The sequence below is a fragment of the Vigna radiata genome, unplaced genomic scaffold (assembly GCF_000741045.1).
Source record: "Vigna radiata var. radiata cultivar VC1973A unplaced genomic scaffold, Vradiata_ver6 scaffold_332, whole genome shotgun sequence".
Taxonomy (NCBI): domain Eukaryota; kingdom Viridiplantae; phylum Streptophyta; class Magnoliopsida; order Fabales; family Fabaceae; genus Vigna; species Vigna radiata.
Genome location: NW_014541824.1, coordinates 9,603 through 33,617, shown reverse-complemented (window position 1 = coordinate 33,617; position 24,015 = coordinate 9,603). Strand labels below are relative to the sequence as shown.

Genomic DNA, 24,015 nt, shown 5'->3' with positions numbered 1-24,015 from the left:
TTTAAAACATTTTCAACTCAAAGAATACTTAAAAGATAGATGATAATTTTTTTAAAGTATAATACATTGGTCCAGTTTTGGTTACGAATATTCGAAATAGTTTCCATTTTATTTTTCTATTCAATGTAGTCCTAAAAAACGTAATTGTGTTCAATTTAGTCCTTTTTCTGTTCAATGTAATTCTAAAGAACGTAATTTGTGTTCAATTTAGTCCTTGTTTGTGGTTCACGGAGTTTGTAAAAAGGACTAAATTGAACACAAATTACGTTCTTTAGAATTACATTGAACAGAAAAAAGACTAAATTGAACAAAATTACGTTCTTTAAGACTACATTGAAGAAAAAAATAAAATGAAGACCATTTCGAATATTCGTAACCAAAACTGGGACCAAAAAAAATATTTTACCTTTTTTTAAACATCTTGTATCGAATGTGTATTATACGACCCCCCGACTGCTTAGTGGACCAGTCACTCGATTAGTCAACAATCTGGTAATCGATGGGTAAAGATAGTAATTAAAATAATTAATACATAATTAATAGAGTAATGAAAACTATTGATGGATATGGTTTAAAAAACAAGATTTTAATAGATTTTAAAAAACTATTTTTATTTTACTTTTTAAAATTGATTTACCATCTTATAGTAAATAAATAAAAACAAGATTTTAATAGGTGCATAGGATTTTTGTGTTCTTGTAAGAGCTGAAGTTACATTAATGTTGGTTTCACTCTTCGTACTTCAATTGATGCCGATGGTTCCTGTTGTATAAGCTTTCCTATTTTGCAAATCGGTTACTTCCATTGATTATTTGTCAAAAGCATTAAATGTTATTTTACTTACCATATTTATAGGTTTTTAGATAAACTTTAACTTTAATGACTAGATAAATATTGACTGAAAAACTTTTTAATTTTGTTTAAAAGGTTAATCCCGTAATTAACTCTACAGAGACTCTCTGCTCCGATCTGTTGAAATCCATTTTCTCCCATTTCGAATGTGATATGTAGATTGTGCATGAGATAGATAAACTCTATATATAGTTGCTCATTGAGAGGCGAAAGAGTGTGAAGAATTTGTATTTTGAGGAGAATGGCTTACTCACAAGCTTTCTTGCAGATCCATGCTCTAACCAATCCTCTTAGAGTTTCGCCACACTGGCAAGTGGACACCACCAAACGAAAACTCATTCTTTGTAAGGCAGAGAAGGATGACGTGGGAGAAGGTGAAGCCGCCACCCTTAACCATGTCTCTCGCCGATTGGCCCTCGGCACTGCTCTCATCGGCGGTGCCGCTGCTGCTGGTGGTTCCAAGGTCTCACCCGCTCATGCTTCTGATGCACAACTCTCTTTCCAGGAACCTGGTGGTATTTATTTTACCCTTCATCACTTCATTAAACAAGCCGTTATTTGCATGTTTCTTTTCACGTATCAGTTTTAAATTCACATTCTCGGACATGTCTTATAACGAGTTTATTCTGTTGGCTACTGTAGCAATAACCATATTACCAGAAATAAGTTCTGAGGAATATCCTGCATCGGTTGTGGAAGCACTTTCTCTCAATCGAAACAGTTTTCCCAAGGGCTTCGTTTTCGGGACAGCATCCGCGGCTTACCAGGTATATCCACTCAATAAAACATCAAAATGCTTTTCTTTCTTTCAACCTAGACTCGCGTGATTATTTTTATGTTGATTATATGTACCAACAGTACGAAGGAGCGGCATTTGATTATGGAAGAAAACCTAGTGTATGGGATAACTTCACTCATAAATATCCAGGTTTTTTCTCTCTCTTTCTATTAACACTATATCAATGAGATTACATAAATACTTCATTTTATTTTATTTCTACTTTGATTTTTAGTTGCGAATATCTAGTTTTACTCCATTAAAAAGCAGTTGATACTAATATATGACTGTAAATGTGTCATAACTTGCAGAGAAGATAAACGATAGAAGCAATGGAGATGTGGCAGTTGACGAATATCATCGCTATAAGGAAGATGTTAAGATAATGACGGATATGAATCTGGATGCATACAGATTCTCCATCTCTTGGTCTAGAATCCTGCCAAGTAAGATAATGATCGATGTTTTTGTGATTATTGTAGTTTCATCAGTCATTACTAACGATTTCAATCTTTACTAATATATAGATGGAAAGGTGGGTGTAAACGAGGAGGGTGTAAATCAAGAAGGAATCGATTATTATAACAAGCTCATCGATCATCTATTAGCCAACCGTTAGCATCTCTTGTTTTTTCTCAATTCAAAAGTTTAAATTTTATAATAGATTTTTAAGTAGGTGAATATAGTTATATTTGAAATATTAATTAATGTTGCAGGTATAAAACCATACGTGACACTTTTTCACTGGGATTTTCCCCAAGCTTTGGAAGAAGAATATGGAGGTTTCTTAAATCCTCGCGTTGTGTAAGTTATACAATTTTTTTTTCTTTTCAACTTCGTATTATCATAATTATAAATATATAATATTTTAAGTAGAATAATATATATTTTTATCTGTATGCAAGTTTTTTAAACGCAAACTTTAATAAACTCAATCAGCCTAGTTGGTTAACCTTTTTTCAAATACATTGTTGCTATAGTATAATTTTTTAATTTTTATTTTTATAATGACATGATTGAAATATATATGATTTTTATGTCTTTGTGCACTTTCTTATATATATCGCACATCAAAGTTAATATAAGAGAAAGATTAAATGGTGTATTATCATAAATGAAATATTATTTAGAAACATCTTATTAATATGGTTCTGTAAACGTAAAAAAGATAATTATTAATTCAATGTTATGAAAATAAACCAAAATAAAGTTAAACCATGTTGAGTTTGAATAATGCACAACGTTTCAATTTATAATACTAGTTTAAAATTTTAAAATATGGCCACCGAAGGTTTGATATTATCACTAAAAGAAAAAAAAATGGTATTATTAGTGGTCAAAGTTAATCAATAATGGTAAATTTATGTTAGTGATTATTATTTTTCTTTGAAAAAGTATGGTCAGACTAAAATTCGTTAATAAAGCAGTGGATGAATTTATTAACGAATTATCTATGACGTAGATATTTGAATTTGATAATGTCAAATAATTCATATATCTATAAACCCAACAAATATTTATAGATAATATAACAATTTATCCGTCGATAAAAAAATATGACGATAAATTATAATTTCCAATGAATTATGTGTTTTATTAATTTGCTCTCTTAACTTATATATAAGAGATGCATTTACTCTTAAAAATCTTCTAACAGACTTTTAAATCAACACAGACAAATTTTCAGCATATTGGTCTCGCAAAAACTAGTTAATAAGACAAATATATCAATTAATTTCAACAAAAGTTTAAGTTGATCATGTGGATCATTTATATATTTTTAGAAAAATTAACAACCCTATCTAAAAAGTTTATTGAATGATACATAAGATAATATACTTTAGTAGAGTTGTTTACCAGAGACATTTACTTTATATTTTTCTCTGTAAAGAAAAAAAAAATGAGAAGGGTTTATTTTCTTTCAATCTCTTGAATAGGCATGTCAATTTGATCTACATTACATTATTTCACCATGATCTATATGGGTTGTGGGCAGAAAAATTCATAAGATCATAAAACTCTTCATTAAAAAAGTCTAACAGATCAAAATATCTATAAAAGTATTGTGAACTAGGATCAATCCATAGTTTTTTTTTAAGAAAAAAATATTTATTTTGAATAAAAAAATACAATTAACTTTAAATTTATCACAATTTTATGTACTTTTAGTTTGTCAAAAAGCTATAGATAATAATTTGAATCAGACTAACATACACTTTGTAAGAAGATCAATAAACATAATTACTTGTTTATATAAAAAAATTACGCAACAAACAATATATTGGAATTCTTGTTTGATTAAACATATTTTTTATTTATTGGCTAAATATATTTTTTAAGTATATAAGATAATCATTTAATTTTGTTGTATAAAAAATTAATCTAGATTTGACTTAAAACATGATATCTAAATTTGAAAGTTTAATATAATAAATTTATGGATAATAAATTTATAAATTATTTTTTATTATATATTGTTTATTTTTTTCTTTTTTAATATATGACTTACATTTATTCTCATTAATAATATATGTTATAAATATATATATATATTAGCCAATACCTGAAATATAATAAAATTTTAACATATTAGATTATTTAAAAAATATTAATTTTATATGTATAGATAAATTTTATTACTTTTAAAGATTAATTAAAGTTTTTTAGTTTGGTCAAATCCACTTGGGAAAGTATTCTAAAAGAATATTTTTTCAAAAATGGATTAAAAGTAGCCTATAGCTCATGGATTAAGTTAACACCTTTATTGTTGAAGTTAACTCTTATTCATGATTTAAAAAAAAGAATTTATTGTGTTGTTGATTTTCAGAGATGATTTTCGAAACTACGTCGAAATTTGTTTCAAATACTTTGGAGACAGAGTGAAACATTGGATTACTCTAAATGAGCCATGGGCTTATAGTAGGGAAGGTTATTCAGTTGGAAACTTTGCACCAGGTCGATGCTCTGAAACGATAAATTCAACTTGTCTCGGTGGTGATTCTGGAACAGAACCTTATATTGTTACACATCATCTACTACTTGCTCATGCAGCTGCGGTAGATGTCTACAGGAATCAGTTCAAGGTTCTTTTAATTACTCCTTATCAGAACTTTTAATTCTTAATATTTCATTATATATTTCGACATTATAATTGGTACGAGGATTTTACTAAGATAACGTTGGAAACACTTTACCCAGGATGATCAACACGGACTGATAGGCATAACACTTATTTCTCGTTGGTTTGAGCCATATTCAAATACCGAAGCAGATAAGAAAGCTGCCCAGCGAGCACAAGACTTCTTCTTTGGATGGTAAGTTTTCAATGAATTTCTATTCTCCGTTGATTTTTATGTCTTATTATTCATCTACTATGCTTTTAAAATACGCTTATGGACACTGATTTTGATGTTTTTAAATATATTAAAATGAAATTTAGAACACTAACACCAGTATATTTTTAATGTTCATTAGAAGACTGCATACAAGAAAAAACTCATTAGAGAATCTGAACTCGTGCACAACTCTATATCAGAACATATCATCACTCTCTAAATAAAGGTGTATGAATGATTATAGGTACATGGAGCCATTGACATCAGGAAAATATCCAGAGAGCATGCGTTCCTTAGTGGGAAGAAGATTGCCAGAATTCACAGCAAAAGAATCAAGACTTCTGACTGGTTCATTTGATTTTCTAGGGTTAAACTATTACACCACTAATTTTGCTGCTGATCAACCTGCATCCAATCTCAACCCTAGTTATGAGACAGATGCCAATGTCAATTATTTAAGTGAGAAAACATCTATAACTATCAATTATTTATATTATATATGTTGAATTTCGTAATTAATATATCATTTTCTTTTTGTTTTCATTCACCAGCTGAACGTAATGGTATTCCAGTTGGTACACCGGTGTGTATACAATCATGTCAAACTTAAAGTTCATATTATTATTATTATTTTATTCGGTTTTATATAATTTCATATTCATATTTCTATTTGCAGACCGCTTCTAATTGGTTATTTGTATGTCCGAAAGGATTTAAAGACTTGTTGCTCTATATTAAACAAAAGTACAACAATCCCTTGATTTACATTACTGAAAATGGTATAATTTTTATCATCTTTGAAATATTGTCTAATAAAATATTTCTTTTGGAAACACATTGATATATATTGTTTTGAATTGATAGGTAGGGGAAATGATCTGAATGATGAAGGACAAACACTTGAAGAAGCTCTGCTAGATATTTATAGAATCGATTACTATTATCGTCATCTGTATTATCTACGTTCAGCAATAAGGTAATAATTTATTTTTTGACATATTTTAAAAAAGAATTTGAAGTGTAATTTGAATTTGTTTGATTGAGCAGGGAGGGAGTAAACGTAAAAGGATATTTTGCATGGTCACTATTGGACAATTTTGAATGGAAGAATGGTTATTCAGTTGGATTCGGACTAAACTACGTTGACAGAAACCATGGCTTGAAGCGATATCCCAAACTCTCAGCACAATGGTTTAAGAATTTTCTTCGAAAGCCACATCCATGGCAGAGTCTCGAAGGATAATAGCATCTGTAGCAGACATATGTTGCAGTCTCAAAACTCTCTTATTTGATGTTTCTTATTTAATAAATTTCACTAAGTGTGTGTGCCGTTAAACTTTTTTATAATTAAATGTACCTTTCATGAAATTCACTAATAAATTCCAGGAAAATGATATTTTAACACCAATTTTTTGACACCATTTTAATACTGCACACGTGTTAAAAATGTAATTGGACGATTTCAAATTAAAAAGAAAACTTTGGTTTTTTTCTTCCAAATATGCCATTGTCTCATCTTTTTTTAATTTGAAATCATCCAACCACATTTTGACACGTGTGCAGATCAAAATGGTGTCAAAAATTGGTGTTAAAATATCATTTTCCTAAATTCCTGGCTAATTTTTTTTTTTTATTAAAGAAGAAAACTTATTCATTTAATTATTATTATCTATCATATTTAAGTGTTTATGGATTTTGTAATTAATTTTAACCTTTTATTTCATAACGAAATATAAAGAATACAATTCAATTCAGCCTCAGTTAAAAAAAATATTTAAACAGCATAACTACTTTTAAAATACTATAAACACTTTATGTTAACAAAAGCTAATAAATGAGGTTAGTGAAGAAGAAGATACACTTTAGGAAGCTCTTATAGATACTTATAGAATCGATTATTATTATCTGAGAACATATTCGTTTAATTTTTTATCTCTCATAAGTAACTATTACAAATATTAAGCAGACTAAATCAGTCCATAATCAACCAAATCACAGTCACTAAACATACTTTTGATTAAGTGAAGAATATATCTGAACTATGTAAAGATAAATAATCATATATATAAATATAATTTTTTATTATAAAGTCATATTGTCAAATATAAACAAAAGTTACACCGTGTTCTTGCAAAGAATCTCTAATAGGAAAATCCATTGTAGATAGACACCACAAAAATATTATCTTGCCAGTGTGTTTTTTGTCATCAATAACTGTATCATGCCACCTATATTATTTCTAATTAAAGATTTTTGGTGTTTATTTTGGACCCATCCCTCCAACAAAATTCATATTTTTATATCTCCAATAAAAAATAATCGTCATATACTTAATATGTTGATATTTTATAGACTAACTTATTTTTGGTGTTTGAATTTTGATATAATTCTTTTTTTAAATTTTAATATAGTTCAATTTTCAAATTTTGATTTTAAATTTTAAAAATAATAAATATACTCATTATATCTCAAGTTGAATAAATTTTCTATGTTAAATAAGTTTAAGATTAATATTTAAATTTTTTTACCTTGTTTAACATATTTTAATTTAAATATTAATCTAAAACAATAATTAAAAAATAATAAATTTTGAAAAATCAAAATAAAAAAAAGAAAAAAACAATTAACAAAATTTTAAGTAAAAAATTACAATCAAATACAATTACAATATTTAAAAAAATCAACTAAAATTAAATTAAAAAATTATAAACAAATAACAAAAATCAATCTAATTTCAAGAAAAAAATTATTTGGTTGCTATTTTTAAATTTTGTATTTGATTTTTTAAAATATTGTAATTGTATTTGGTTGTTACTTTTTATCTGAATTTTTTTAATTTTTTTTGTTTTATTTTGATTTTTCATAATTTACTATTTGTTTTTTTTTTGTTATTTTAAATTTAATATTTTTTTTTCTTAAACATAAATATGTTTAAAGGAATAAATGTATTGTTAAAGATATTTCAAAATACTTTTTTATTAAATGTATTTTGCTTATTTGTTAAATGTATTTTGAATTATGATTTATTTCTTAAACATATTTCAAAATATATTTTCTTCTTAGCTGATATTTTCTTCTTAGCTACCTTTTAAAAGTTGGCTTTCGAAAACTAATTAAGAAAAAAAAAACGATTTTAAACCTGAAATCGTTAAATTCTTAATTAATTCTTAAAAGTCGATTAAAGAGTAAAGAATATAAGGAATGCAGGCAGTGAAGAGAGAAGAGAAAAAAAAATTATTTAATAAAAATTTAAAGATAATATTTATAATTTTGAAAATATAGATTAAAAAGAAAAGAGAAGTGGAGGACAAAACATCCTTTTAAAGCCTTTCACACTTTGATTTAGATGCCACATCCTGACTATATATTACACGTGTTATCCCGTTGCGGTAAGAACAAGGATAATTTTTCTTTATGGAAAATAAAATTTTAACACCATTTTTTTGACACTATTTTGACATTACACACGTGTCAAAATGTGGTTGGACGATTTCAAATTAAAAAATAAACTTTGATTTTTTTCTTCCAAACATACCTCTGTCTCAATTTTTTTAATTTGAAATCGTCCACTCACATTTTGACACGTGTGCAGTGTCAAAATAGTGTCAAAAAAATGATGGTAAAATATCATTTTCCTAATTTTATTTTGTTCACATTAATACCCAATACCAAAAAGCAGTGTTAGTTTCTTTTTTATTTATTACTTCTAAAACCTTCAAATTTATATAATTTTTATTTCAATACAATAATGTTATAATACTAATATTTTATTTAATTATTAGAAAAATAATATCTTTTGTATCATTCTCAATAGAAAAATCTTATAAAATCTAAAATTTAAACTTGAACTTTATGTATTACATGAAATAGAAATATAATAATCTTTTATCGGATTAAAAAAAAGTATTTAATCTTTATAGTGTTACTATAATTATATTTTTTATTTTATGAAAATTAAATTAAAGATAAAAATATAAATAAAATTATATTATTTTAGAATTTACAAATGAGAAATGAGAAAATGTTGACAATTAACAGATGTTCTTTGTCCTTTACCCTGATTTGTAGGCCTCGTGTATCTCGTTTTATTGACCTCCACGCACTAAACTTTTATAATTTTTGGTTTATTTATTAAAAAATTTAAAAATTGAGAAAAATAATAATTATTTTAAATTTATAATTATGTTTTGAATATAATCAATTTTTAAAATAATTTGCAGGTTTAGAAAAATATATCTATAAATATATAAATAGTAAATTTTGTAAAAATATGAAAGATATACAAAAATATATAGAATTAATTAGTTAAAGATATAAATTATTGTGTAAAGAAATTAATATAATTAATGTATTGTCAACTCATTTAATATATGTTATTAAATTTGTTTACTTATTATATAGATAATGTAATGTACAAGACTAGCATAATTATAAAGTAAATATCCTGGTCTAATGAATATTTTTAAACTCATAATTATTATATGATTTTTTTAGTGCACATTCTATTTTATTTTCAAGAAATATGATATTTTATCTTGTGAAGAATCTGAAATTGAATTAGACAGTGTGTACAATCATTCAATAAGGTTACTATCAATTATCTTCTTAAAGTGAACATTTCGTAGACAAAGAAAATTGTTTTTTAAGAGAAATGATTAACAAATCACATGTTAATAAGAATACTTCAATAAATTAAAATAATTATAATGAGAATACTTCAATAAACATAATTTTTTATTATATTCTCAAATGTAAACCACCTATTTTCGTAACTTTTTAAATTAAAATAAAAATTACACTTGCAAAGAATCTCTAATAAGGAATCCATTGTAGGTAGACACCACAAAAACATTATCTTACGAGTGTGATTTTTGTCTTCAGTAACTGACGCATGCACTGTATCCACATTCGTATCATATCATCATCGTCATCCACCCACCTACGTTCTTTCTAATTCAGGACTTTTTGGTGTTTGTTTTGTCTCTACTAACAGGTTTTTCAAGAATATTGCTCTCAAAAATAAAATAACCCCTTTCAATTTTAAATTATTAACTAGTTTTATACACAGGATGATTTGGGTTTGTGTGTCTATTAAAAAAGAATTAAATGAGAAAAAATAAGAAATTATTTTTAAGTTTATAATTAAGTTTTGAATGAAATCAAACTTAAAATATAAATTTTTAAACTTGTATAATTTGTATGGCTAGATTCATATAATAAATATATTTCAAACTCATATAATATTTATTTCAAGATTAGTCAAAATCCCTAATCAGATTACCAATCAGTCCAATAACACTCAATTTTTGCTACTTTCATTTTTACATCAATTTTTCTATCTAGTTAAACTCTAATTAGCAGCATCAAAGTCCAAACAATTATAGATTCACAAGATACACAGTAATATTCATTAATAAGTAAATATCACTCAATAATTATTTTAATTTGTAATAAATTCAACCAAGCATATCACAATCTATGAATTTAAATACAAACTTTTATCACGAAATTTAAGAAATATTCACTTCCCTTATCTTATAGCGGACACATCTCATCTACAAGAGCTAAGCCGACATCACTAGTTCATGGAACTCTATCTACAACTACAAATCACAAAAACATGATCATATTATTGGAATCACTAATCAACGAAAATCTTATAAAAAACTTAGATGAAATATGCAATATGGTTCGAATGCAAAAAAAGGGACAAAAAAAAAAGAGTAGAGACTAATTTATCATTTTGAAGAAACTGGTCTGTCAGACTTGAAGATTTCGTTACGATAATCACTCAAGTGATATCTAATCTTCAAACTTAATAATGCAAGAGAAGAACTCCTATAAAAAAGTTACAAAACTCTAAAAAAATAGTTTCTAGAAAAATAATATATTTTAAATTAATAAAACTCGTTTATAAAAAATACTATTTATATTAAAATAATTTAATATTAATATAATCAAATTTCAATATTTTTAAATTACTATCGTTTCTAAAATATCATTTTCTAAATATTTATAATAAATAAATGATTTATTTAAGGGGTTTGCTAATTTACGTAAGGAAATTTTTTAGTTGATACATTTTAGCAGAGTGTACCAAATTTTAGGTTACAAAAATGTGCATGTTAAAAAAGAAAACCAACTTTAAATCCAAGGGTACTTTTTAAAAAATAGGGTTAAATATATTTTTAGTCTCTATACTTTGGGGCGATTTTGGTTTTAGTCCATTTTTAAACTAAGGTACAATATTAGTCCTTCAACTTTAGAAAACTCTGGTTTTAGTCCTTTTTACCAATTTTTTTTAACTTTATTTACTGTTTTAAACGCGTTTCTCAGTTAACATTGAAGCAAAAATGTGTCAAACAGTATAAACAATCCAAATGTTATAATGAAACGTGCTTGAAAAAGTAAATAAAGTTAAAAAATTTTGGTAAAAATGACTAAAACTAAAGTTGAAGGACTAAATTGTACCTTAGTTTGAAAGAGAGACTAAAACCAAAATCGCCCCAAAGTATAGGGACTAAAAACATATTTAACCCTAATATAATGGTTTAGGTTTAGGGTTTATAGAACCCGTCTGGGTTTATAAAACTCATATGGGTTAAAAAAACAACTACCTAGGGTTTAGGGTTTAAAGTTTATAGAGCCCGTGGGTTTATAGAACCCGTCTGGGTTTATAAAACTCGTATGGGTTAAAAAACAACAACCTTGAAAAAAATATATAATAAAAGCTAATAACTACTCTTGTACACGTGGACCAATCAGGATTTTTAATAATAACCTTTTATTTTTTTATTTTAAATTAAATTTTAAAATTATTAAAATATCCTTTGAGTTAAAATTGATTTTCTTTTTTAACAGGGACATTTTTGTAACCTAAAACTTAGTACACTTTGCTAAAATTATCAACTAAAAAAATCCTTACGTAAATTAACAAACCCTTTATTTAATATATTAATTTTTTAATTCAAATTAGAAAAAAAAAAAGTGTGATCTAAGACTAGTTATAACTATAGAAAGCCTTCCACACTTTGATTTGGATGTCACATCCTCACCATGTATTACACGTGTTATCCCCTCGCTGTATGAACCTGAATATCTTTATTTTCTTCACATTAATACACGACCAAACGGAGTGTTATTTAGAATTTTTATTTCAATACAACAATGCTAAAATGCCTAAAATTTTAGTTAATATATGATTTAATTATTAGAAAAAAGAATACTTTTTTTTTCATCATCGTCAATAGAAAAATATTATCACATATAAAATTTAAACTTTTACACCATTAGTTTTATATATAAATAGAAATATAATATTTTTTTTATCAGAGTAAAGAAAATTATTTATTTAATATTCAAATTATTACAGTAATTATATTTTTCTTTGTATGTTAATTAAATGAAAGATAAAAATATAAATAAAATTATATTACTTTAGAATTTAGACAAATGTGAAATGAAAAGATGTTGTCAATTAAAGGGTTATATTTGTTGCTTTCCCTGATTAGTTGGCCACATGTATCTCGTTTTATTGACTCCCACACATTCTTTTTATTTAGACCTTCATTTATATCCTTTTTCAAATATTTACTCTTTAATTATAATATAAGATTCTCATGTTCTTTTGGAATATGTGGATTTAAGAAGTTATATTATTTGGAATAAAATATAGAAAAAAAGGAACATTTTCTACAATTTTAAAATACAAATTTATTCATATTTTGTTTTAATTAAATATTCAACTTTTATAAATTCTTTTATCCTAATTTCTTGTCGGAAAATATACATGCCTACAAATATTATAATAAATCAATAATCGTGACATCCTAATTTTGGTAATGTTTAATTAATTATATATATATATATATATATATATATATATATATATATATATATATATATATATATATATATATATATAACATTTTTAATTAAACAACAAATTAGCTTAAAGAAAAACATTTTCAATTATTCAAGAATGGTGGAGGGAGAAGGAGTGGTGGTGGAGGAAGCAACACTTATCTTGTAATGTAGGACAAAATATTTTGTCTTACATTACAAGATAGGTGTTGCTCCCTCTACCACCACTTCTTCTCCTTCCAATTCATCCACAAACTTTATAATGGCAAAACTATCCTTTAATTTTTAACTATTTTACTTTTAACTTTATTTATTTTCAAATCCTAAATAATTCTTCACTTTCACTCTCAGCCCCACCCCCAACTTTCTGTTACTCTTTTTCTCTTTGAGATCCGTTTCTTCTCACCTCCATCTCACTCTCTTCTCTCATTCGGTGAGATCTGTTTTTTCTTACCCCAATTCTTCATTTGTTTGTTTTCTTTTGTTTTGTATGGAGGGATCTACGATTTTGACGTGTTTGGTGAGCAAGATGAGTTCCCCTGCATCATACACGTTCAATTTGTGTGTCAACATTTCTCTTTCTCCTAAAGGTTTTCGTATGCATCAGGCATCACAATCAATAAATTCATAATTCATTCAACTTGGCCATGATGATAGTTATATTAGAATTATTAATTCCCTCAATTCAACTATGACAAAAGCAACAATGGTAATCCATACCTGAAAATATACTCTGTTAGATATAGTAAATAAGAAACCACCTTTATTTTAATAAACATTTAATGGAAAATACTCTAGTACATATTTGTGACCAGAACAAAACAAAACAAAACACAACATTGAAAGAGTTGGGGTGAGAAAAAACGGATCTCATGGAAAAAAAGAAGAGAGTGAGATGGAGGTGGGAAGAAACGGATCTCAAAGAGAGAAAGAGTGAGAGAAAGCTGGGGGATGAGGCTGAGATTGAAAGTGAGGAATTATTTAGGATTTGGTAAATAAATAAGGTTAAAAATAAAATGATTAAAAATTAAAGGATGATTTTGCCATTAAAAAGTTTGTGAGAACGTGGAAGGAGAAGGAGTGGTGGTGGAGGGAGTAACATCCTTACAAGATATACTTAGTAAACTTATGTTCTGTCACCAGCTAACTCCTTTTTACTAGAAACACCATTAAGTTATTAAGGTGATGCAAAAGAAAAAACAAACACATACATAAATAAACAAAGACGGAAAGATAAGCTAAAGTAAAAAAAGAAATAAATTAATTCTTATGTTTAAACCAATAATATCACATTTAAAATATAAATTAAATAATTCATAAATAATCATATCATTTCTAGACTCGAGCATTCAAACAATGTATTAATATTGAACTATAATTTCTAAAGTTTCATTCATCTAAAATTTTATTTGAAGTTATATTTCATTGTAAAGCTTAAGCTGGTGTTAATATTGTCTTTTTATTTGTTTTTTAAATCAATTTACATTTTATAATAAATAAATTTAAACAAGTTTTTAATAAGTGCATAGGATTTTTGTGTTCTCGGAAAAGCTGAAGTTATATTGATGTTCATTTCACTCGTATTTCCCTTTATGCCGATGGTTTGTGTTTTATAAGCCTTCCTATTTTGCGTTTGAAAATTATCTTTGAACAACTTTATTTTATGATTGGTCCGTTTTAAATATACAAACCAATAAAATAGAGACACATATCTGTTGTCAAAAAATTATTAAAAAAAGTTGTTTCATAATATCTGTTAACTGAATCTCAGAGTAAAATATAAAACCATGTAATCATCATTTTAATTTTAAATAAGCACATAACNATCTATTTTAGTATTATTTGATTTATAAAATTGTTAAATGTATTAGATTATCAGCACATGACTATCTATTTTAATGTGGCNGTGTCTGATATATCAGGAATCTTGTTAATTAATACTCCTCAACACTTGTGATGCCTATGATTTAANAGAAGAATATTGTGTTGCTAATAGAATTGATAGTTTTCTCGATGAACACAACCATTGATAGATTTAAAAAAGTGTGTACATATATATAGGTAGAAAAAGGAAAATTAGAGTACAACAACTTTAGTGGTAGAACAGTGCACTACTACATTATAGTCCCAAATTTGATTCTAAGAAGGTACTGAAGAAAGCAACTATAATGGGGATCCATCTTTTTCCTGATTCCATATGAGCACCATTATAACTATTGTCTTTTAATTTTCATCACTAACTTAACAACCCTACCACGTTCAACATTTAGAAGTTATGTTACATCTTATCACTGACAATTGAATTATTGGGGAAAGAACACTGTCACATTTTTTTCATTCCACTATGGACCTTGTTTTCAATAATTTCAATTAAAGCTGGTAAAGGTACGCAGGGTAGATATGGACTATTCAACTTATTTCATGACATTAACCACTGAACAACATTGAAGAAACCTTTCATTGCTTAGTATAATCAGTATACGAACAAACTCGTTTCATGGATATTGTTAGACTTATGTAATGATTTTTGCTATACTTATATAATCAGTATACGAATAGACTTGTTTAATGTGTCATCTAAGGATTAAATGGAAATAAACTTGTTCAATTTTTATTAATAGACTTATTTGATTTATGTGTTGAAAGACTTGTCTAATATATATTGTTAGAGTCGTCTAATAAATATATGAATGACTCGTCTAATGTATATTGTTAGACTCGTTTAATCAATACATTGACAATCTCATCTAATGTTTTTTGCTTTGCTCATCTTATTGAGAGTGGTCCTCAACTTTTCCGAACATTCAAAGTGATTCTAATTTTTGTAATTTTTGTTCAATTTTATCTTTTTTCTAATTACATCTAAATTGTTAATGACATAGTATCCACATGAGTCATTAGTAAATAAATTTAAATAAGGACCACTCAGAACAAAATTGACAAAAATAGTAAATAATATTAAACCTAATTTTTCTATTAGAGTAAAGAAAATTATAATATTTGTTGCTTTCCCTGATTAGTTGGCCACATGTATCTCTGACTCTACAGAGACTTTTTAATCCATTTTTTTTCCATTTCGAGTGATATGTAGGTTGTGCATGAGATAGAAAAACTCTATATATAGTTGCTCATGGAAAGGCAAAAGAGTGTGAAGAATTTGTATTTTGAGGAGAATGGCTTATTCACAAGCTTTCTTGCAGCTCCATGCTCTAACCACTCCTCTTAGAGTTTGGCCACACTGTCAAGTGGGGAGCACCAAACGAAAACTCATTGTTTGTAAGGCACAGAAGGAGGATGTTGAAGAGGGTGATGCCACCACCCTTAGCCTTCTTTCTCGCAGAATGGCCCTCGGCACAGCGCTCATCGGTGGCGCTGCTGCTGCTGGTACCAAGGTATCACCTGCTGATGCCAAGGTATCACCTGCTGCTGAAGCTGCTAGTATCAAGGGATCACCTGCTTATACTGATGATGTACAAATCTCTCCCTACGAACCTGGTATTTCTTTTACCCTTCATCACTTTTTTAAACAATTCATTTTTTGCATGTTTCTTTTCACGTGTCCGTTTTAAATTCATCACTTCTTCAAATTCTTCCTGTGTCAGAGACAAGTTCTCCATTTTGAACAAAGATCGATCAAACATGAATTTTTCTCTGTATCACTGCTGCATTGAACAGAATAAGAGTCTAGTATAATCACTCAACATGTCATATGTAACGACTTTACTCTCATGACTACAGTAAAAGTTAGCCCATTACCAGCAATAAATTATGAGCAATATCCTGCATCTGTTATCGATGCTCTTTCTCTCAATCGAAACAGTTTTCCCAGGGGCTTCGTTTTCGGGACAGCATCCGCGGCCTACCAGGTATCCAAATGCTTTCTTATACTTAATTCTATATCCAAGAGTATATCTTCATATAACCACCTTTTTTTTCTTACACAATTACTTCAAAATTTATTAACGATATAATATTATGGTTATATCATAATAATAAATATAAATAAAACTTTGAAATATATATATATATATAATGTTGAATAAAGGTACGTAACTCAAATAATGATTATGAAACTAAGATTTACAATATGTAAATGTTTCTAAATATATAAATTAAACACGACATTCTTATTCTTTTATGAGAAAACTGTTTGATATTTCAAAGTATATAACTTGATACGATGTTGTTATGTTCTTTATATGTATACCCATATATATAGTACGAAGGAGCGGCGTCTGAAGGTGGAAGAAAACCAAGTATATGGGATGTTTTCACCCACAAGTATCCAGGTTCTCTTTTCTACCTTTCTAAATATAAATCCAACTAAAACAATTACAGATTACTTTTTATAACTTAAAAATGTATCTGTTTCTAAGTCTTTCAAAAATTATATATATGAACTTAATAAAAATTGTAGATAATAGTCTGATTTTATAGACATGTAATGTTGCAGAGAAGATAAGGGATAGAAGTAATGGAGATGTAGCAATTGATGAATACCACCGTTACAGGGTAAAGTCCAATATCTTAATGATGACAGTGTAGGATGAATGAAGAAACCAATTATTTTTCTTCAACAAATAAATTAATTAAATTTTTGAAGGTTGTTTTACATTTGTATAACAGGAAGACATTCGGATAATGAGGGATATGAATATGGATGCATACAGATTCTCCATCTCATGGTCTAGAATAATACCAGGTGAGATAAAAGTTGATGAACTATTATTATTCATTTTGTTATTATTGTTGTTGGATCTTCTATTGTAATGATTTCAATCTTCGTTTAAAATGATTGATATATAGATGGAAAGGTCGGTCCAAACGAGGAGGGTGTAAACCAAGAAGGAATCGATTATTACAATCGCCTCATAAATCATCTGAAAGACAACGGTGAATGTCCATGTTTTCCTCTCTTGGTTTTTCTTCGTTAAAGCTTACATTTTATAATATATTTTTTAAGTGAATGAAATATTGGTTTAAATATATATTAATGTTGCAGGTCTAGAACCATATGTGACACTTTTTCACTGGGATCTTCCCGAAGCCTTAGAAGAGGAGTATGGAGGTTTTTTATCCAATAATGTTGTGTAAGTTGTACAATAATTACAATTATATGTACACATATATAATTTGTATTTTGTTTCGAGATACTAAAATCTTTTCAAGAAAATGCATAAATTCTGATGACATCTTTTTAAAAACAAAGTTACCTTTGCAAGAGTTACAATGCATTTTTTAATTAAGATAAAAATTTAGGTAAAATATTAAAAGGCAGTGTTATTGACATTTGTGGCTAACCTAATTTTGTTCAAAGAAATTCTTACTGAAATATTACGATGTCGTGGAATTTTAAAACATGAATTCGGAAAATTTTGTTGAAAGTCTCACTCGTATATTATTAGAGATTAATATTAAATTATAATATTATAAATAGAATATAAATCTCATCATACAACTTGATTATAAATTGGTTTTGTAAGATTGAGTTAAATTTAAAACTAGGTATAGGTTTTGATATTAATAGGCAAATTGTATACTAACTCTGAATTTAAAAAATTTTCAGAGGTGATTTTGGAGACTTCGCAAGAATTTGTTTCGAATACTTTGGAGACAGAGTGAAACATTGGATTACTCTAAATGAACCATGGTCTTATAGTAATAATGGTTATGCAGTTGGAACCTTTGCACCAGGTCGATGCTCTCCATGGCTAGATTCAACTTGCTTGGGTGGTGATTCAGGAACAGAACCATATATAGTTACACATAATTTACTACTTTCTCATGCAGCTGCGGTAGATGAGCACAATCAGTACAAGACAAAGCACCCGGTTTGTTTAGCCTTTACGAGAAACTTTAAAATGTTTATAGTTTATTTGCACATTAATGTTAATAACGTTAAAAACACTTAAAACAGGATTATGAAGGTAAGATAGGCATAACACTTATTACTAATTGGTATGAGCCACATTCAGAAAGTGAAGAAGATAAAGAAGCTGCCAAACGTGCACTTGACTTCATGTTTGGATGGTAAGTGCTTAACTCTACATTACAATATGCATTCTCAAATATGATGTTTTGATATGTAACAATGAATATAGGTACATGGAACCATTGACATCAGGAAAGTATCCAGACAGCATGCGTTCTCTAGTTGGTAATCGATTACCAGAGTTCTCAAAACAAGAATCAAAACTTCTAGCCGATTCATGTGATTTTATTGGAGTAAACTATTACACCACTATTTGCGCGGCGGATCAACCCCAAGTTGATCCTTCTAAACCTAGTTATACTACAGATAGCCATGTCAAAACTTATAGTGAGGAAACTTCTATCTTTCAGTTATGTAAATTATATATCTTGAATTTTCTAATATAACATTTTCATTTTTTTCATTTGCCAGCTGAACGCAATGGTATTTTCGTAGGTGTACCGGTGTGTATAAGATTATGTTAATTTTATATATATTTTAATATTATTATTTTATATGGTTTTATTTAATAACTTTATATTTATATTTGCAGACCGCTTCTGATTGGTTATATGTTTGTCCCAAAGGAATTAAAGACTTGATGCTCTATACCAAACAACAATACAACGATCCTGTGATTTATATAACTGAGAATGGTAATTATACCAATAGCAATTTTTATTGTCTTTAAAGAATTAATATATTTTGAGAAGATTATTCAAAATTTTTAACATGTTGATGTATATTACTTTTAATTTATAGGAAGAGGCAATGACCTGAATCAAGAAATAGAGACACTCGAGGAAGCTCTTATAGATACTTATAGAATCGATTATTATTATCGTCATCTCTATTATCTACTTTTAGCAATAAGGTAATGATTTATTTTTCACATATTTTAAATTTGTTTCTAACACTAATTTAAATATATATATTTTTTTTTACTTTATAAGGGACGGTGTAAAAGTAAAAGGATATTTTGCATGGTCACTTTTGGACAATTTTGAATGGAGAGACGGCTATTTAATAGGATTTGGACTGAACTATGTGGACAGAAAAAATAAGATGAAGCGATATCCCAAACTTTCAGCACTTTGGTTTAAGAGTTTTCTTCAAAAAGCATGAGATCATTGCAACAGAGATCTGTTACCACAGTTTGGGAAATAATATCTTATATATGTAATGTTGCCTTTTATTAAATTTCAGTGAAGAGTGAAGTGTGTCAGCTGTTAATCTTTTTATATTGATGTAATTTTTTTTTATTAGTGAAATGTGGCTTGTTTAATTAATTAATGCCTGCCTTTTTTTTATTTGAGAAGAGAACATATTCGTTTAATTTTTTATCTATCATAAGTAACTATTACAAATATTAAGCAGACTAAATCAGTCCATAATAAACCAAATCACAGTCACTAAACGTACATTTGATTAAACGAAGAATATATCTTAACGATATAATAATAAATAATCATATACAATTGTAATATTTCAGTAAATATAATTTTTTTATTATAAAGTCATCATAGATAAAGACCACAAAAATATTATCTTGGCAGTCTGTCCAAATTGGCATCATCATCCTGCCACCTACATTACTTCTAATCTCCTAATCCTGTCCTTTACAATGATATTTTAACAACTCTTTTTTAATAATTTTTTGATGATAGAATACGTGTCACCGTTTTATTGATCTGTTTAAATTTATTCTAAAAAAATATTTGAAATGAACCAATCACAAATCATTATTAAAAAATTATCTAAAAAAGTTGTTAAATCGACTTTTTCTTGAATGGGCAATGATATCTGCATGGGCATTGTTTGGTGGAAATGAAACAGTTTCCAGACGCGTTTCCTTATCTACAATCTTTTGTCGCTTGTTGCAGAGGTACAGATGTTGGTATTTCCAGAAAAGGAAAGAATTCACTACCGTTTAATATTATTTAACTCAAGAAAAATAATATTTTAACACCATTTTTTGACACCATTTTTGACATGTGTAAAAATATCATTTTCCTTAACTCAAATATCAGAAACATCAATTAACAAAATCATAAAAATTAATGTTAAAATTAACTATATTAATTTATTTTTAAAATTTGAATATTAAAATATATTAAAATTTTAAATAAAGATAAATTTTAAGTTTATATTTTAAGTATAGTAACTAAAAATATATTTATCCATACTTTAATTATTTTATTTTTATTTAAAATATTAAAACAAAAACTTGTGTTATTAAAATATTTTTTAAAAGTCAGTTATGTTTTCCTGTAAAAGGAATAAAGATAAGGGTTTTAAAAGCTAAACCCTTTCCTGCATATAGAATTATTGAAAGCCTTTCAAACTTTGATTTGGATGTCAACATCCTCACTTTGTATTACTCGTGTTATTCCGTTGCAGTGTTAATTTTGTTCACATTATTACACAATACCAAAACGCAGTGTTTTTTAATTCTAAAACCTTCAAATTTATACAATTTTTATTTCAATACAATTCTAATATTTTATTTGATTATAAGAAAAAGAATATGTTTTGTATCATTGTCAATAGAAAAATCTTATAAAATCTAAAAAATTTAGACTTTTAACTTCAACTTTATGTATTACATGAAATGCAAATATAATAATCTTTGACCAGAATAAAAAGAAATATTTAATCTTTACATTATTACTATAATTGTATTTTTATTTTATGTTAATTAATTTAAAAATATAAATATAATTAAAATTATATTATTTTAGAATTTAGAAATGTGAAATGAGAAAAAGTTGACAATTAACGGATTCTCTTTTGTTGCTTTTCCTGATTTGTTGGTCACATGTATCTCGTTTTATTGACCTCCACGCATTAAACCCGTCTAATTGGTTTTTTTATTTATTAAAAGATTAAAAATTGAGAAAAATAATAATTATTTTTAAGTTTATCGTTTAGAAAGATATATCTATTTATATAAATAATAGATTTTATTAAAATATAAATGATATATAGAAATATGATTCATTTAATGTGTAATTTTAGACTCATTTAATCAATACGTAATATTTTTTCAATTCACATTTTATTCTAAATTGGACAAATATGATATTTTATCTTAAACATGTTTAGATCTTGAATATGAAACATCTATTTACAATAATAATATTTTGAAAATAACTATTTATATCTATCAGTGTAAGAAGAAATATAATTACAATTATATTGGGAAGAATCTGAAACTGAATGAGACAATATATATAGTCATTTAATAAGGTTACTATTAATGTTAATAAGTCACTAACACACAATAAATTAAAATTTAACTTAAATACATAAAAAAAGCATTATCAAACACCTATGCAAGAAAAAATGGAACAGTATATAGGAATGCACCGTGAAAATTTTAATTTATTTGAAAACATTCAAAATGTAAAAGAAAAATAATTAATCTTATAATTGAATTTTAAACCTAACACAATCTCACATAATTAGTTTATGTGAAATTTCTAACACATTTCTCACACCGAAGTATATAGGATAGGTTCTAATAAGCTCACCAAATTTCGATAATCAACCAAATCACAACCACTAAACATATTCCTAATTAAGTTAATAATATATCTCCTAAATATAACAAATAATCATAGAATATTTCAATAAACATAATTTTTTATTATAAAATCCTATTTTCATAATTTTTTAAATAAAAATAAAATTACATCGGGTTCTTGCAAAGAATCTCTAATGAGGAATTCATTGTAGATAGACAGCACAAAAACATTATCATCCGAGTGTGATATTTGTCATCAATGGCTGACGCAGTGCATCCACATTCGCATCACAACATCATCATCATCATCTAGCCACCTACGTCCTTTGTAATTAAAGACTTTTTGGCGTTTATTTCGGGTCTATCCCTCCACCAAAGTTTGCTCTCTTCTTGAAATTTGTCTCTACTAACAGGATATTCAACGAAAATTCCTCTAAAAAATAAAATAACTCCTTCCAATTTTAAACACTTAATGTGATGTATGTTTATTAAAAGAAAACCAGAGATTGAGAAAAAAAAAATAAATATTTTTAAATTTATAATCAAGTTTTGAATGGAATAAAACTTAAAAATAATTTATAAGTTTAGAAAGTGAATATGTTTATAAAAATATAAATAGTAAATTTTGTAAAATTATAAAGGATAAAATATGTGCAAAAATTAGAATAGACTATGTAAAATTATAAACGATGTGCAAAAATATGTAGAGTTGACTTACTTGAAATATAAATCATTGTATGAATAAACTGATGTAATGTGAATGGTTAGACTCGTCTAATCAATGCATTGACAAACTCGTTCAATATGCATGGTTAGACTCGTCTAATTATTATATGGAAAACTTGTGTAATGTATATTACAAGACTTGTCTAATCATATAATTAGGGATGGCAACGGGTCGGGTCGGACACGGATAATGCCTACCCGCAACCCGATCCGCCGGATAAAAACGTACCCGCCACCCGACCCGTTACCCGCCGGGTACCCGTTTAAAAAATACCCGCGGGTACCTGTTGGATACCCGTTTTCAACCTGCGAATATTTTAAAAAAAAATATTTTATAAGTTTTTAAATGAAATAATCCAAATTAAATTGAAATTTTTTTTTGAAATGTTTTAGATTTTAAGTTAAAGGTGCTACTTAAGAGAATAGAGAGAGAAAAAGGGAACTTATGCATAGGAAACCAATGACAAAGATGTAATTTTAACTTCTAAGCAGGTAACGGGTACCCGCGGATACAGATAGTGCAAAACCCGAACCCGACCCAATAAGAAGCGGGTATTAAAACACCCGCTACCCGCGGGTACCTATTACCCGCGGGTACCAACTATCCACAACGGATTTAATCCGCGGGTACCCGCGGGCACGGGTTTTTTTGCCATCTCTACATATAATGGATAGAGTCATCTAATGTGTATTAATATATTCATCTAATATGTTTATGAACACACTCGTCTAACGTATATTGTTATATTAGTGTAATCAGTGTATAGACAAACTTGTCTATTAATGTGTTACAACGTATCGTTAATATAAGGACATGCTCATCTAATGTGTATTCTTAGATTCGTCTAATCAATGTATGAAATGACTCATCTAATATTTTTTGTTATACTTCAATAATCAGTATATGAACAAACTCGTTTCATGTATATTGTTAGACTTATGTAATGATTTTTGCTATACTTAT

At 27.1% G+C, this 24,015-nt stretch overlaps 2 protein-coding genes across 2 annotated transcripts; both read left to right on the top strand.

Annotated features, from left to right (window-relative positions):
• The first annotated feature begins 1,052 nt into the window (after positions 1-1,052).
• On the top strand, positions 1,053-6,271 carry LOC106778449 (cyanogenic beta-glucosidase-like). The gene is made up of 13 exons (XM_014666409.2): positions 1,053-1,367; positions 1,495-1,619; positions 1,711-1,780; positions 1,942-2,076; positions 2,158-2,244; positions 2,347-2,434; positions 4,458-4,713; positions 4,829-4,944; positions 5,210-5,424; positions 5,517-5,548; positions 5,642-5,744; positions 5,830-5,941; positions 6,013-6,271. The coding sequence occupies exons 1-13, from the start codon at positions 1,094-1,096 to the stop codon at positions 6,206-6,208; spliced, it is 1,809 nt and encodes a 602-aa protein (XP_014521895.2). The 5' UTR covers positions 1,053-1,093; the 3' UTR covers positions 6,209-6,271.
• Positions 6,272-15,982: 9,711 nt separating this feature from the next.
• On the top strand, positions 15,983-20,088 carry LOC106778474 (cyanogenic beta-glucosidase-like). The gene is made up of 14 exons (XM_014666444.2): positions 15,983-16,323; positions 16,567-16,694; positions 17,048-17,117; positions 17,282-17,340; positions 17,455-17,530; positions 17,635-17,721; positions 17,831-17,918; positions 18,395-18,659; positions 18,746-18,858; positions 18,930-19,147; positions 19,232-19,263; positions 19,353-19,455; positions 19,562-19,673; positions 19,753-20,088. The coding sequence occupies exons 1-14, from the start codon at positions 16,002-16,004 to the stop codon at positions 19,922-19,924; spliced, it is 1,845 nt and encodes a 614-aa protein (XP_014521930.1). The 5' UTR covers positions 15,983-16,001; the 3' UTR covers positions 19,925-20,088.
• The last annotated feature ends 3,927 nt before the right edge of the window (positions 20,089-24,015 follow it).